The sequence below is a fragment of the Malus sylvestris genome, chromosome 5, assembly GCF_916048215.2.
Source record: "Malus sylvestris chromosome 5, drMalSylv7.2, whole genome shotgun sequence".
Taxonomy (NCBI): Eukaryota; Viridiplantae; Streptophyta; class Magnoliopsida; order Rosales; family Rosaceae; genus Malus; species Malus sylvestris.
Window position 1 is genome coordinate 43,686,831 of NC_062264.1, and position 16,357 is coordinate 43,703,187.

At 41.4% G+C, this 16,357-nt stretch overlaps 2 protein-coding genes across 8 annotated transcripts in view; one reads left to right on the forward strand and one right to left on the reverse strand.

Annotated features, from left to right (window-relative positions):
- Positions 1-16,040, reverse strand: part of LOC126622351 (disease resistance protein RUN1-like) — a 78,458-nt gene extending 62,418 nt beyond the window's left edge. For 2 of the 7 annotated variants that reach the window (XM_050291052.1, XM_050291050.1), the window contains exons 1-4: positions 15,721-16,034; positions 15,287-15,419; positions 14,630-14,725; positions 12,353-14,307 (exon numbers count right to left, since the gene is read on the reverse strand). Coding sequence is in view for 1 of the 7 variants with exons in the window: in XM_050291049.1 (XP_050147006.1) it covers positions 10,964-11,202; positions 11,572-12,332 (1,000 nt within the window). In the remaining 6 variants the exon portion in view is untranslated. Of the gene's footprint in view, positions 1-10,963; positions 11,203-11,571; positions 14,308-14,629; positions 14,726-15,286; positions 15,420-15,720 lie in introns of all 7 variants that reach the window. The other 5 variants (XM_050291058.1, XM_050291055.1, XM_050291049.1 and 2 more) reach the window with 4 other exon arrangements.
- On the forward strand, positions 471-7,982 carry LOC126622386 (protein RTF1 homolog). Its single transcript, XM_050291110.1, has 2 exons — positions 471-604; positions 7,040-7,982. Exon 2 carries the CDS (start codon positions 7,085-7,087, stop codon positions 7,472-7,474), a length of 390 nt encoding a protein of 129 aa, XP_050147067.1. The 5' UTR covers positions 471-604; positions 7,040-7,084; the 3' UTR covers positions 7,475-7,982.
- Positions 16,041-16,357: the final 317 nt, after the last annotated feature.

The window sequence follows — 16,357 nt, forward strand, 5'->3', positions numbered from 1 at the left end:
CCGGTGGCAGGTACGTTCCCCACGCTGTCCTCATGGATCTTGAGCCCGGTACCATGGACATCATCTGATCCGGCCCCTTCGGCCATATCTTCTGCCCTGACATCTTCATCTTCAGCCAGTCCGACGCCGGCAGGTTAGGTCAGTTTGTGCTTGGTCTGGTGGTGTGATTTCGCAGGATAGAGGATAAAAGAGAGGACGCGAGGAAAGAGGGAGAGGACGTGATTCTAGGACGCGAGCAGCCATGAGAGAACGAGAGAGGTAGATAGAGGAGGTGATAGCAGAGTGAGGCGTCTTAGCTAGTCCCATGGTTCCGGAGGGGACACGCTAAGACCAGCTAGCGTCGTTGTTAGTCGAGGCGAGTCCTCGCTAGTACCACTAATGTTAGTCCCGAGAGCAAACAAACACAGATTGCACTAAATCTTTAATCCAATCCAGTCCAGTGAAAGCTAAAGAAGGCAAACAAACGCCCCCTAACTTTCCTAAAATAGGCAAAACTGTTTCAAATTGTGCAAGCTCCTTAAATTCAGCGGCTTTTCATGCTTTTGTCTGCCGCAATTGGATTATCCAGAGAGATTTGACTGCCGAAGCCCTCAGATTTTTTCAGGTGATTGATTTATTCTTCTTGTAGTTGCCCTTTGTTTGTTCGAATACCACAAATTTGACTACTTTCCTTGTATTTCTTGCTGAGAATTTTTATTTTTTTTGGTTGGTTTTAAGCTAATGAGTCATACAATGAAGCTCTGGGAGAGAGTCATTGAGCATAGATTGAGGCAAGAGACACGGGTTTCGGACAACCAATTCGGGTTCATGCCAGGGCGCTCAACCATGGAGGCAATCTATCTCTTACGAAGATTGATGGAAAGATATAGAGATGGGAAAAAGGATTTACACATGGTCTTTATAGATTTGGAAAAAGCGTATGATAAGGTCCCAAGAGACATTCTTTGGAGGATTTTAGAGAAGAAAGGAGTACGAGTAGCATATATCCAAGCTATACAGGATATGTATGAAGGAGCAAAGACTGCCGTAAGAACTCATGAAGGACAAACCGAAAGCTTTCCCATAACTGTAGGATTACATCAAGGCTCATCCTTAAGTCCTTACCTTTTTGCGTTGGTAATGGATGAGTTAACAGGACATATTCAAGGTGATATTCCTTGGTGTATGCTTTTCGCAGACGATATAGTGTTGATAGATGAAACTCAGGAAGGGGTAAATGCAAAGCTTAACCTTTGGAGAGAAGTGTTGGAATCTAAAGGTCTTCGCCTAAGCCGATCAAAGACAGAATATATGGAGTGCAAGTTCAGTGCAAATGGAGGCCAAAACGAGTTAGGGGTGAGGATCGGAGATCAAGAAATACCAAAGAGCGACCGTTTTCGTTACCTAGGATCTATCTTGCAAAAGAACGGAGAATTAGATGGAGATCTCAACCATAGAATACAAGCTGGATGGATGAAGTGGAAGAGTGCATCCGGCGTGTTGTGTGACCGCCGTATGCCACTGAAGCTCAAGGGAAAATTTTATAGGACGGCAATAAGGCCGGCGATGCTGTATGGCACAGAATGTTGGGCGGTGAAGCATCAACACGTACACAAAATGGGTGTAGCGGAGATGAGGATGCTTCGTTGGATGTGTGGGCACACGAGAAAGGATAAGATTAGGAATGAGGATATCCGGGGTAAAGTAGGAGTAGCCGAAATTGAAGGAAAGATGAGAGAAAATCGGTTACGGTGGTTTGGACATGTGCAAAGAAGGCCTACTGACGCTCCGATTAGAATATGCGACTATGGGACAGAGGTTCAGGGCCGAAGGGGCAGAGGAAGACCTAGGAAAACTTTGGAAGAGACCCTAAGAAAAGACTTAGAGTACTTGGATCTAACGGAGGACATGACACAGGACAGAACACAATGGCGTTCTAAGATTCATATAGCCGATCCCACTCAGTGACTTGGATTTTCCAAGTCTCCAACCGAGAAATTTTCCTCACTCGGGAAATTAAGGGAACACTACTTCAACCTATATGCTCCACTCACAAAGCTTCAACATACAAGCTTCAACAAAAGAAAATTCAAAGAACTTAGCGAATAAGGCTTTGGTGTATTTAACACAATACGTTGAAATGAAGGAAAGCTTATTTATTGATATCCCCGATAAGTTACAAATATGTACATATACTTGAGTCAAAATAAACAAACAAGAGGGAGCCTTCACAAAGGTTGCTTAGGAGAAGTCTCAGCAGTCGGTAGAGCCCCAGAAAGAGAAGGCACCGGAGGGGGATCATTCGGAGCCTCAGTACTGGACAAAACCCTAGAAGGAGGAGGCATCAGAGATTGATCATTTGGAGCCTCATTACGCGGTACAGCCCCAGAAGACGAAGGCAATAAATGCCTTTGGAACAAACCCACAAATCTCTGATGATCAAGTAAAACCTGACCATCAGATTCCTTCATCTGGTCAATCTTCCTCTTCATGTTTGTAGCATAGTCATGTGCGAGCCGGTGCAACTGTTTATTCTCATGCTTGAGCCCTCTAATCTCCTGTTTGAGACTCATCACTTCAGCCGCCAATGATTCAACTTGGCGGGTTCGAGCAAATAGGCGTTGGGCCATATTAGACACAGAACCTGCACACTGAACACTGAGAGCCAAAGAATCCTTAACAGACAACTCATCAGACCGTTTGGAAAGTAGTCTGTTATCTTTGGGAGTGAGAAGGTTCCTGGCCACTACCGCAGCGGTCATATCATTCTTCATCACGGAATCCCCAACGGTAAGAGGACCAGTAGGGGAGACGAAGGATGGGCGCCATATGTTGTCTGGAGAAGGCGGGGCTGCCTCTTCAACAAGGTTCAAGTCAAAACGACGGTCGGAGGGGCCAGACATTTTCAAAGGTGTTGAAGAGAGAAGAGGTCGGACAAATCAAGATCTTAGAAGTGCAAGAATGGAGCTTCTACTAGTGGATATTCAAGTGTGCTTTGGAACTTAATGTCAGCCCCTATAAAAATCTGCACTCGACGAAGCTTCAGAAATCGAAGAGGCGTTTGCTTTCTCAAAAGCTGGGCTGCTCAGAGACCACGAGGGTCGATCTCAGAAATCGAAGAGGTGTTTGCTTTCTCAAAAGCTGGGCTGCTCAAAGACCACAAAGGCCGATCTCAGAAATCGAAGAGGCTTGCTTTCTCAAAAGCTGGGCTGCTCAGAGACCACGAGGGCCGATTTCAGAAATCGAAGAGGCACCTACTTTTCCAGCCTTGTCAGCACCTGTCACACGCACACTCAGCTTTGCGGAAATTATGGGCATTCTGTTGAAGATTTCTGGCGAAGTAGAAAGCACATGAATCGTACTGTTCAATCACCCACTTCCCACACGCAACAGTAGCTCATGGGTACCACAGATAACTTTGCCAAAGTTATCTGACAAAGTTGAGACACGTGAAGCTTGCAGCTCCCACTACATCGCTCTGACCAAGAAGGGTAAAAGAATTGCAAAGAAACAACACTAACAAAGTTTAGACACATAAATTTTGAAGGTCTAGCTACCATATTATTACCCACAAGGGTAAAGGAACAGTACCACTGCTGGATAATTGGAAAGTCCCGGTGTGTCAACCTCTGTGCTTCGTGGCAAGGTAGACTAGCAAACATGCCCAACCTTTACTCACATTCGAGAAAACACTCCTAACAAGATTGCTTGCTCCAAAATCGAAGAGGCACCGCCCTCCGAATCTCGAGAGCCAGACTCCCAACATGATTACTTTCTCAAAAATCGAAGAGAGGGTAAAGGAACAGTACCACTGCTGGATAATTGGAAAGTCCCTGTGTGTCAACCTTTGTGCTTTGTGGCAAGGTAGACTAGCAAACATGCCCAACCTTTACTCACATTCGAGAAAACACTCCCAACAAGATTGCTTGCTCCAAAATCGAAGAGGCACCGCCCTCCGAATCTCGAGAGCCAGACTCCCAACATGATTACTTTCTCAAAATCGAAGAGAGGGTAAAGGAACAGTACCACTGCTGGATAATTGGAAAGTCCCTGTGTGTCAACCTCTGTGCTTCGTGGCAAGGTAGACTAGCAAACATGCCCAACCTTTACTCACATTCGAGAAAACACTCCCAACAAGATTGCTTGCTCCAAAATCGAAGAGGCACGGCCCTCCGAATCTCGAGAGCCAGACTCCCAACATGATTACTTTCTCAAAAATTGAAGAGACACCGCTCTCCGAATCTCGAGAGCCAGACCCCTAGCAGGATTGCTTTCTCAAAAATCGAAGAGGCATCGTTCTCCGAATCTCGAGAGCCAGACCCCCGACAGGTCTGTAATCTTCACACGTAACATCAGCTTTCCAGATACCACAAACCACTTTTTCAAAGTGCTCTGACAGAGTTAAAACATGTGAAGCTGGCAGCTCCCACTACCGTGCTATAACCAAGCAGGGTAAAGGAGTAGCATTATTACTTGATGTTAGGGAGACTCCTATATATGTCGACTTCCATCCCTAACGGACAGGCAGACCTGCAAAAATGCTCAACCCTTTCTCTTATCTGAGAGGGCACTCCCAACAAAGCCTTTCGAAATATTCAGCTTTTTCCCCCCGATAATACCTCTGTAAACAAGCTATACTAGAGCAAGAATATCTCATATCATCAGGGTTAAAAGCAAGAGTATCCCATATCATGCTTTTTCCCTGTCTTTTCCTTTGGCCTTGTTCTTACCTGCAAGACAAGGAGAAAGAGAGCAATCAGTCAGCACTTGGAATCAAGCTTCCAGCCAGGAACTGACTGCCTGGAACCCCTTACCTGATTACTTACCTGGCATTGCTCTCGAGTACTCATCTTCAACATCTTATGCTTCCAGGGAAGATACCGCATCTGCCTGAGGAACAGATAGGGCAAGTGAGAAGGATACAAGGAAGCATGTGGAGACAAGCGTAACAGCACACGTGCCGATACATCCACTACTCTATCAAAAGCAAAAGTATCCCATATCAGCAGGGTCGAACGTACTCTAGATTTGATGGACTTGTTTTGACCCTCAAATTCTTCAGTCGGCCTTATACTCTGGAGGAAACCAGAACACCCTCCAGCCCAGTTCAAGAATAAGCCTGTGGAAAGTTACTTCTTCAAAAGCAAAAGTATCCCATATCATCTCTCCTCATTTTTCTTCTCTTTATCCTTCATGCTGCCTGCAAGATAGGGAGAATGTGAACAATCAGCCGGAGCTCTGATTGCTTACCTTCTCTGTCACCTCTTTCAGCAAATCCCCCAGCTCGGCGACTTGGGGGACTCCTACTACATGGTTTGTATCTCGCTTGACCAAGCATGAAACTACAAGTAAGCTTCAAGTGAAATTGATACATTACCTTGTGCATCTCCACCAGTTACAGATATCACCCCTGGATGGAGGAAGAGTACTTCCAGAGAAGATGCCACATCTACCTATGAGACAGATAAGGCAAGTCAAGACGATACCACACTCCGGTACTTAGAAGTTTCGTGGCTACGAGATCATTCTCCCACAATATTTCCTAATGTCATTTGTACTAAATCATTCACTTGTACTCACTAAAGGAGAGCTTGAACCTATGTACTTGTGTAAACCCTTCACAATTAATGAGAACTCCTCTATTCCGTGGACGTAGCCAATCTGGGTGAACCACGTACATCTTGTGTTTGCTTTCCTATCTCTATCCATTTATATACTTATCCACACTAATGACCGGAGCAATCTAGCGAAGATCACAAAAAGTGACCGTTTTCGCTACCTAGGATCTATCTTGCAAGAGAACGGAGAATTAGATGGAGGTCTCAACCATAGAATACAAGCTGGATGGATGAAGTGTAAGAGTGCATCCGGCGTGTTGTGTGACCGTCGTAGGCCACTGAAGCTCAAGGGAAAATTTTATAGGACGGCAATAAGGCCAGCGATGTTGTATGGCACAGAATGTTGGGCGGTGAAGCATCAACGTACACAAAATGGGTGTAGCGGAGATGAGGATGCTTCGTGGGATGTATGGGCACACGAGAAAGGATAAGATTGGGAATTAGGATATCCGAGGTAAAGTAGGAGTAGACAAAATTGAAGGAAATATGAGAGAAAATCGGTTCCGGTGGTTTGGACATGTGCAAAGAAGGCCTACTGACGCTCCGGTTCGAAAATGTGACTACGGGACAGAGGTTCGGGGCCGAAAGAGTAGAGGAAGACTTAGGAAAACTTTGGAAGAGACTCTAAGAAAAGACTTGAGTACTTGGATCTAACGGAGGACATGACACAAATGAGCGCAATGACGTTCTAGGATTCATATAGCCGACCCCACTTAGTGGGAAAAGGCTTTGTTGTTGTTGTTGTTGTTGTGGTTTTAAGAATTAAAATCGGTAAATACTAAATACCATTTTGGGTTTTGAGCGAGATCTGTTGTAATATGTAGAGATTAAGAATTAATATTGTCTGAAATTCAGAAATTGTAATTCTGGGATTTGGTTGTTTGAGCTAGAAATTTTGGGAATTTGAGCAATGGGTGTTCAATACAGTCCTAGGGTTTGAAAGGGGATATTGGTTTCAAGAAGGTTTTCGACACGTTACCAATGTCTTGGGGTTAGTTTTGAGCTGGAAATTTTGATAATTAAAGAAGTGGGTGTTCCATGTACAATCTTAGGGTTGAAAGGAGGTTTTTTTTGGGGGAAAATTTTTCGATTTGTTGCCATTGTGTGAGTCGGTTTTGAGCTGGGAATTTAGGGAGTTTAAGCAATGGGTGTTCCATATACAGTGTTAGGGTTAAAAGGAGATGTTTTCGAGGAATGACTTAGATGGGTTCATAGAGGAGAAGTTGAGCACCTGATATATCTTGTGTTTCTTCAGTGTGAAATTGTGAATTATTAGCCGTCATCAAAATTGTTAGTAGCAGATTAGAATTTTTAGGTTTCAAAATTTTTGTTACAAACTAATGTGTTCACTATCAAGTTGAAGTAGTTTTGAACCAACAGATGGTAATAATATGTTGATGATTTTATCTTCTTTTCGAATGCTGACATTATGAGTTATTCAGGAATGCGAGTAAAACACCAAAACATACCACAAGGGACATGGGATAATGGCAGAATTAGAAAATTTGCTCTTGGAGGCCGCGGGAAGAACAAGTTCATCGGGGAAAAACCGACACTCACATTCATCAGCTAGGAGGAGACATGGAGGTTCATATTCTGATGGAGGAAGTGACTCCAGAGGTGATGATTTTGACGATGGTTGTGGCTATGCAAGCGGGAAGCCCTCTGGACCTCAAGTTCACTTGAAGAAGAGGCTGGACCCAACAGAAATAGACGATGAACAGGGTAGCCAGGAAGAATGTGGTTATAACGATAGTGGTTCGGATCGTGGGGGGGACAACAATGAATCTGATGTTGGCAGTGATCTTTTCAAGGATGAAGATGATAGGCGGAAGCTTGCAGAGATGTCTGAACTTCAAAGAGCTAATTTTGTCTGAAAGAGCACAGAAGAAAGATGACAAGAGCTTAAAGGAGAAGTTCCGACCAAAGTGGGATAAAGGGAAGACCCTACAGTCCCGGAAAGAGACTCCACCTCTTCCATCCTCTCGGGTGCGTTCATCAGCTAGATCTGCTGACAGGGCAGCTGCCAAGGATGATGCATTGAATGAGTTACGAGCAAAACGTTTGAAGCAGCAGGACCCCTGAGGCTCACCACAAGTTGAAAGATGCTTCTAGAGGAGGAAGTTCAAGCAGTCGAAGTTTCTAAAGCATAATTTTGAGCTGCCAATATCATTGGTTGCTCTTCAGAAGTTTGGCAGGCCATAGGGTGCTCAGAAAGGGTTCCTGGAGAAGACGGGATGAGGCATGCGCTGACGCTTACAGTTGGCGACTACATGAGAAAATTAGGGCTTCTCTAAACATATTATAACCTTAAATGCGTTAAAAAGTTGAATTAAATCACCACAGAAACAAGAAAGTTCAAACAAAGAGAACATATTACAAACAGATCAAGGCACGCAAAAAAATACAGACTCTATCTACAAACTAGCTGATAAAACCAGAAAGTTTACTAGCTTACACAGTCGTCGTCGTCGTCATCATCCTCATCATTAGCATCACCGTCTTGGTCCTCCTCATCAAAATCCTCATTGTCGTTGTCATCATCCTCATCAAAATCATCTTCATATTCATCATCAAAATCATCAACTTCAGTAAAAGCTTCTTCTATGGCCCGTTCGTAAGGGATAGAATGGTAAAGAAATAACGAACCTTCGAAAGTCATAAGTTTGTCGCATACTAAACGTACCCCTATTTTCTTCACCACGGTAGTTGGACAATGTACAATAACATGAACCAAATCGCCTTCTTCCAAATTGAACTCAGTTTCCGACAACGAAAAATTTCCAAGGCAAAGGATTTCTTGAAAGGAAAAAACATGTCCTATACAGACATAAAAACTAGTACCCTTGGTGTGATTAATAACATAAATAAAAGACGCCCGCTCAAAATCAATCGAGCTAACGTCATCATAAGGAACCAAAGCCAGGCACACAGCTAACGTTTTTGCATTACAACCAATTTCATTAGGCACTTCAAAAGAGACTTGGGTACCTTCGTTGACATAATTGAACCAAGTGGGAATTTGTCTTCCTACAAGATTCATATATCCACTTCCTGTCCATCCCTATACCATGTTGAACAAGATTTGTGTGAGTAATACATACATAACAAATAACACACATATTTGCGAGGGAGGGAGGAGGGGGGTGGTGGTGTGGAAGAGAGAGAGAGTACCACCTGTAGCGTGTTATCCTTAAGAAGGAAATCTATGACATTGTTGTGTGTGAACATATGAAGTTTGAGGCCCGAGTTTAACGCGCTATCCAAGCCTGGAAACTCAATGAGTTTGGGGGAACCAAGAGACACGGATGTCGACATGCCTGAAAAATCTGGCATTCTTTCTAATGCAGAGCAGTCGTCCATCTCCAGGATATCCAAACTTTTTGGTAAATCTGTGATCTCGACAAGGTTTCTGCAGCCATTCAATTTTAGTGCATGAAGCATGGAGAGGTCACTGAGGCTTGGAAGGCTCCGAAAATTATTGTTATCTAGAAATAAGTACACTAAACAAGGTAGACTACTCCCAACATCATTAGGCACTTCCATTAAATTGCTGTCTACCAATTGTAAATCTGTTAAAAAGTGTAAGCCTCGTAAGGAAGGTAGCTGCAAAGGACACTTCAAGTAACTTAAAGATAAGCACTCGAGCTTCTCCAGTCGTACGATGGAAGCTGGTACTTTTTTTATGGCCGTCCCATCAGCAAAAAGAGTGACCAATGATGCCATTTTCCCCAAGTGCTCGGACAAGCTTCGGAATCTTGAACAACCATTGAGAACAAGAGTTTTGACAGATTTCGACTTGTAGAAACTCCTCGGGAGAGCCTTAAGCGTTTCACAGTCTTTCAAATTCACCAACACAAGACTCTTGAGATCTCCGATGGACTTGTGAACTTTAGCCAACCTCTTACAATCTTTGAGTATCAATTTCTCAAGATTTGGGAATTTCGAAAAGTCTGGCGATTGTGTTAGATCGTGGGAGTGGCTGAGATTCAAAATCTTCAACTTACCAAGCAACTGTTAAGAAAAATCAAATTTAAATAAAAAATTTAAATCCAAAAAAAAGATACAGAGAGCATAAAAATAATTCCGAACTTGGTTCAGGTCACACATTGTACTTACCCCAGAATACTCACAAAGAACTTGTTTGAGGCTGCTGTACTGCATGTCGATAGCGACTATGTTTGGTTGACACAGTTCTATTGGTATGATCTCCAATGGGAATCCATGCCAGCACAGCCATCTTAATTTTTTGGAAAGACATTGGTATCCCCTAGCAAGCCGAACATAGTTCAGTTGGAGCAATCTCAGTCTCTTCATATTTCTAAACGCCTCAGTACTGAAACTAGTCTCTACAAGACTCGGCAAATTCAAAGCAAGACCTTCAATTTTTTCAGTTCCCTGCTATCATAAAAAACAAACTCCAAATAAGAGAAGGCTTTGCATGAAAAAAAGTTAGATTACTAACTTACATATGCTTACATGTTTAATATAAAGTTCAATTGGGAAAGTACTTACAGATTTGTCTATCAATACATCATTTACATCTTCAGAACGCCACAATCTACTCTGTCCTCCAGGGAAATCGGGATTTTCTGCATGCACAATATCTCTGCCCATATCCCGAAGCAAATCATGCATCATAATCTTGTTTTTTCTACCAATAGTTACAAGGCACCGGTCAAGGAGGACCTCGATTCCTGTAGTTGCATAAAAGCCACAACCATCCAAGATTTGTATGACATAGTTCTTGTCCATTCCGATAAAAAAAAAAGCTATATCGAGGAACATCCGCCTCTTGTAATTATCATTTAGCCCGTCGTAGCTTATTTTGAGTTGTGCCTGAATTTCTCCATGAGGAATCATTTTCAATTCATCCAATATACTTCTCCATTCATCTACACTTCGTTTGAAAAGAGTAGATCCTAAAACTTCAAGAGCCAGCGGCAGTCTTCCACAGTAATTGACAACTTCGCTTGCGAGCACAAGATATTGACTAGGACAACAACTACTTCTGAAAGCATGCCAACTTAGGAGCTCAAGAGCCTCTTCTCGGCCCATTCCTTCTGCCTGATATATCTTATCAACTCCAAATTCTTTTAGCACACGTTCGTTTCTAGTTGTGATGATGATTCTGCTCCCCGGGCCAAAAGAGTGGCAATTTCCAGCTAATTCGCGTAGCTGCTTCACATTGTCTACATCATCAACTATGACAAGTACCTTTAAGCGTCGAAATCTTTCCCCTACCAGGGCAGTCCCTGCAGCAACATTGCTTACTTTTGTCTTGGTGGTTTGCAAGATATCAGAAAGAAGTTGTTTTTGCAATTTTTCAAGTTTCTTTTCCCTCACTTTTTCAAGGAAACTTTTACCTTGAAACCTGTCAGAAAATCGATTATAAACGGCTTTAGCAAGCGTTGTTTTACCTATTCCACCCATGCCCAAAATTCCAATCACCCGAACATCATCTGAATCTCCGATGCATAAATAAGTACTGATATTTTGCACTCGAGAATCTATTCCGACTTGGTAGGGTGCTACGTCTAAGTATGTGTTGTTCAGCTTTCTAGTGACTTCCTCAGTAATCCTCCTGATAAACTTTGCTTCATGCCTGCCATTGGTCAAGTTGAGAAGCAAAATGAAGATTGTTATACAACTACAAGACGAAATTGAACTAATACACAAAATTACTTTTCATGACTAGAGATTTTATTTAAGACAATTTTCTTTGAGGTGTTGTGTTTAAACTTAGCAAACATCAATTAAAAATTCAAAATAGAAACACAAGCAAACAAAACCAGCATCCCTTCCCTCTGCAGCCATTCGCCGGCGGCTCCCCTGCTATGATTAGTGTAAGCTTAACAGTTGAAGCTTTATTGTATGATTTTATTAAAAGAGGTCTAAGAAATCGCATGCTTCCAAATTAATAAGCAAAGGAACGTTAAAGCCTAAATTCATAAGAGAAGAAATTAGTAAGTACCCGTCTTGGAGATCCCCGCCAGACAAATTCGAAGCTTTAGTAAGAGCAGTTCTCCACCTCTCTACCTTACAACTCTCTACCTTCTTTTCATCTATATGGTCCCGAAGCAATTGTCCAAAACAGTCAATCTGTTTCCTGACATGCGAAGGATCAATGTCATAGAATATCGGCAAAACTAACTGCCCCAGCGTTCTTCTACACTCCATGATCTTTACCAGCTCCTCGAGGCACCAGCTGGAGTTCGCATACTGTCTAGAGAAGACGATGATAGAGATCTTAGAACCTTGGATTGCCCTCTCAAATGCGATTGTTAATTCTTCTCCCTTTTTTAGTTCTTCGTCGTCAATAAAAGCATTGATTCCGGCCTTTGTTAATGCTTCATAGAGGTGGCCCGTGAAGTTTTTACGTGTGTCTTCGCCTCTAAAGCTTATGAACACATCGTAGAGCGAACCTTTTGAGAAGGAGGACGAGGACAAGGAGGCGGAGGAGGACAATGAGGATGAGGATGAGAGCGAGGAGGTGAAGGAGGACGATGAGGATGAGGACGAGGATGAGGATCCGGGCAAGGAGGAGGAGGACGATGAGGCTTTATCGGGGACTGAGACATTCATTTGGCGAAAGACGAGGCTGAAGGAGCAGAGGAGGAAGATGACGACATCAAAGACAAGACCGGAATTGCGAGCCGCAAAGTGATAGGACACTAACACCAGCACCAAAGTTAACAGCTTCCCTAAGCTCGACCAGGTATCCATTTCCTTCATTTTCTTTAGGCAAATTAAAGGTTTTTGGCGATATTGATTTTCTTTCTTCTGCAGGACTTCACTACAAGAGTTAATTTGAAAGCACCCTATTACAAAATCACGGATTATGATGACCTCCACCCGTCTTCCAAGTCAAATTTTTAATCCAACTTACAACTTTTTTTTTTGGGTCAACTTACAACTTTGGTAGAGAGTGCCAAATGCATATTTGCCGGGCTCTCACTTTCAGTATGGCCAAATATCAAGGAAAAATATATATTAATATACAATTTGGTGTAAAATAATCGAAGTTGTTGTGGAAAATGGCGTCAAGGACTTTAGGATTTGTAGTTTAATTAGTGGCCTTATCTTTCACTATCGTTACCATCCGTGGTAGTTGAAGAATGACTGTGACATATGACCAATCATTTTGGATTTATTTGTGCTCTTAGATTAGAATGTTGAAAATTCAAACTGCATTAAAACAACTGATTGATTGACTTTAAATGTTTATTTTTTTACAATTGATATTACTTAAGAAAATATAAGAATTTTAATTTAGAACTGTTTGGGCCCAAAAATATTAGTTTGGGCCGAGTTTAGAATTGTTCTCGGCCCAGAGGCCGTGCGTAGAAGTTGACGGGAGGTTATCCGGTTCATGGGCCGCATAGTCATGACTAACCGTATCCCATTAGGACTCCAGGGGATGCGGGTGAGTCTTATTACGAGAAGGAGTCTCAACAGGATAAGGAGTTTGAATATGGCCTAATGACGGGTTGAGTTCAGAATCCTGGTAGGAGTAGGATTGGCCGAGATAAGGACGAATCGGGGAAAGGGGAGTTTTTTTGTGTTTGGTAAACATTCAGCTTCAACTTTTTTTCACAGTTTTGGGTGAAAAAAAGCCAAAAACATGAAGCTGCAAAACCTAACTTTTAAAAATGAAGTCAAGGTAAACATGTTTAATAAACTTTTATAAATCATCCTTTTCAGATGTGCTCTCAAATACATATGGTAATCTGCATACGAAGAAACATAATACTGAAACAGTTATAAATCATCCTATTCAAAGAAATCAAACGAAATGTATAAGATTACCTTAATTTCTGATTCTATGATTTTGCATTTGACTCCACCTCCATGTTGTTCTTTGGTTGTCTCTTTTACTGAATTAAGTAATCGACTGAATTACTTAATTCAACTGAATTTAATCAAAGAGATGAAAGCTTCAATATAAAAAATGTTTTATGCTCTACACGCATGGCAAATCATCAGTAAACTCCAAGAATCTAATTGTACGATAAACGCTCTAGCATTAAGGCTTGGTTTGGTACTGAGATGATTCTGAAAAAAGCTGGGATCTTTTTTGTGTTTGGTAAACATTCAGCCTCAATTTTTTTTCACAGTTTTGGGTGAAAAAAGCCAAAAACATGAAGCTGCAAAACCTAACTTTGAAAAACTGGCTTTTTTTCACATCTGTTTTACATAAAAGTTTACCAAACACTATAATACAACAACAACAAAGCCTTTTCCCACTAAGTGGGATCGGCTATATGAATCCTAGAACGCCATTACGCTCGGTTTTGTGTCATGTCCTCTGTTTTTTTTTTCAAAAGCATTTTTACAAAAAAGTTTACCAAGCACTCTACAGCTTTATTTCACAGCCGCTTATTCTCACAGCACAGCAGAAACAGCTTTTTTTCAAAGCACAACAATACCAAACCAGCCCTAACTACCCAAGAATGATAAACATGCTTATTGCCAAAAATGATAAACATGTTTACCTTGACTTCATTTTTAATGGCATATTTAATAAACTTTCCATCTGCATTAAAATAACCTTCTTCCCTCTCCTCATTCAAGTTGAAAGGTTCTGTTTGAATCCCATCCGCAACAAAGTCCTTGTAATCCTGCCAAAAGATACCCCCAATCACTGGCTATCGCTTCCATTGATCCAATTAGCAGAAGTATCCAACAACCTCCTCGACTGAAAAAGTTCCTGCCAATTTAGAAAAGAACCATTCCAAATTACGGATGTACTCGATTAATTTAACAACATGCACGGCACCACCACTATTAAGAAGCAACATGCATGGCACCACCACTATTAAGAAGCATCAACATACAAAGACAAAAGTTTCTACAATCAGTTGTTAAATTGCAACCAAAAACATGCATAGAAAGAATAAAAATGACCACAAAGATGGCAAACAATTAACCACACATGTTGTTTATATGCCCAATGAGAGGAAAAAGCTTCTGCAATTGAAAAAACGTATTTATATAAAACAAACATGTCACTTTAGTCGCTGCTCACACACCATCTGAAAGAGCCTCTTGTATCCATTCCAATTATACTTCTGTGGAGCATGTCCCTCTACCATTCCCCAATCAACCATAAACGCCATCTACATAAACTGATTTCAATACCATTAGCTGCTTTAGTAGACCATTTGGATCAACCAGCTCACACTTCATATTAATGACACCTAACTGCCACCAAAATTAAAGACATTCTGAAGAGCACACAGATTAGAGACTAAGCTAAAAACAACCCTTGTGTATTAAGCAGAACTTGAACTCACCTGACATGGCAACCTCTAATGCAAGGTAGAGAGTAGAAAAGCTAACGCATTGACAAACAGAAAACCAAGAATTTAACTTGCATTGCAAATAAATATTAGTAAAGTTATAGAACTTGCTGGTAGCATTATGTATACCAATAAAAAACCTAAATACCAGTGTTTGGGAAGTTAGTTTATTTGAAATGTCAAGAGTATCTGGTGTATGCACAGGGTAGACGGTTCTTACAAAACTCAGGGCTTGAAATAAAAATTGAAAAGAAATCAAAACTACTAAAAATTCCAACATTTCTTGATGACTATTTAGTAAAGGATCAAACAACCATGCCATCAAACAAATTTGAGGGAAAAAAAAAGTGAACTAAATTTAAGTTGAATAGAGTGACAGCTGCTTACCCAGAAACCCAAACCAAATCCCCAAAAATTCACGCAACAAAAACCGTAGAAATCACCAAAGCTGAAAACCAACGCTCCACTGGGATCATCCACACAACAACGAACACCGATCATCGCCACCGATATCCATCTCCTTCCAAAGACAAAACCCTTTTAAATTCATAACCCGAGAACCAAAACCCACAAAGAAAATCTCAGAGATGGGCAAGAATTCCCGAGAAAAATTCAAACTTTTTCGGCTAAGATGGTGTTTTTCCTTGGAAAATAAAAACAGAGAAAAAAGGAAAATAATCAATCTTTGGGTTTGAAATAGAAAGAGAGTTGAGCTGTTGAAATAAATGAGAGTTGAGTTGATGTACCGATATGAAAGTTTTAAGGATCAGTGGCAAGAAAGATGAGGTCTAGAGTGCCAAATAAAAACTCCAGGATCTTACCTGATGACAAATCGGTGAGAACGATTTTGGCAAAAAGGGTCGAGAGGGTTTGAAGCTGGAATCTGCTGATGCTGGAGTGAGTCAAGACAATGTTGCAGTCCGGTTGTCGGCCAACGACCAAGATTTCTTCATGTGTTTTCCGTCCAGATGGGTTTATAGTGCGGCTGCGGTATTCGATTTGAAGTGGTGCATAAAGGAAGAGGTGGAGGGTCAGTGAGGAGGAGCTTGAGCTCCTTGTGCAAGCAGAGGAGATCGAAATCAAAGCACGCAGGACTGGAGAGATTGAGAGACATCCACCATCAACACGTGGATAGCACCGGCACACATGAAATAACAAAAAATAAGTGAGGGCAAAAACAGAATAATATTGTAGAAGTAACAGTGTTTTGAGCCTATAAAAGATAGCTGCTAGACCCATTTCATTATCTTATTTTTCCACCGACATTATAATCTTACCCACCTTAAAAAGTTAAAAAATTAAAATGTTATTTTCTCACCCACTATTATTCTCAAAATAACCTTTAATATATACATACATATGAAATTATAAAATTGTCCCTTAAAAAATATATCAAAAAATATGTAAATGAAAATCACACTAAGGTTTGCAAATTTATATGGAAATGACATAGGTATC

Coding starts and splice junctions, on each gene's coding strand:
- LOC126622386 (XM_050291110.1), top strand. CDS start 7,085: ATGGCAGAATTAGAAAATTTGCTCTTGGAGGCCGCGGGAAGAACAAGT.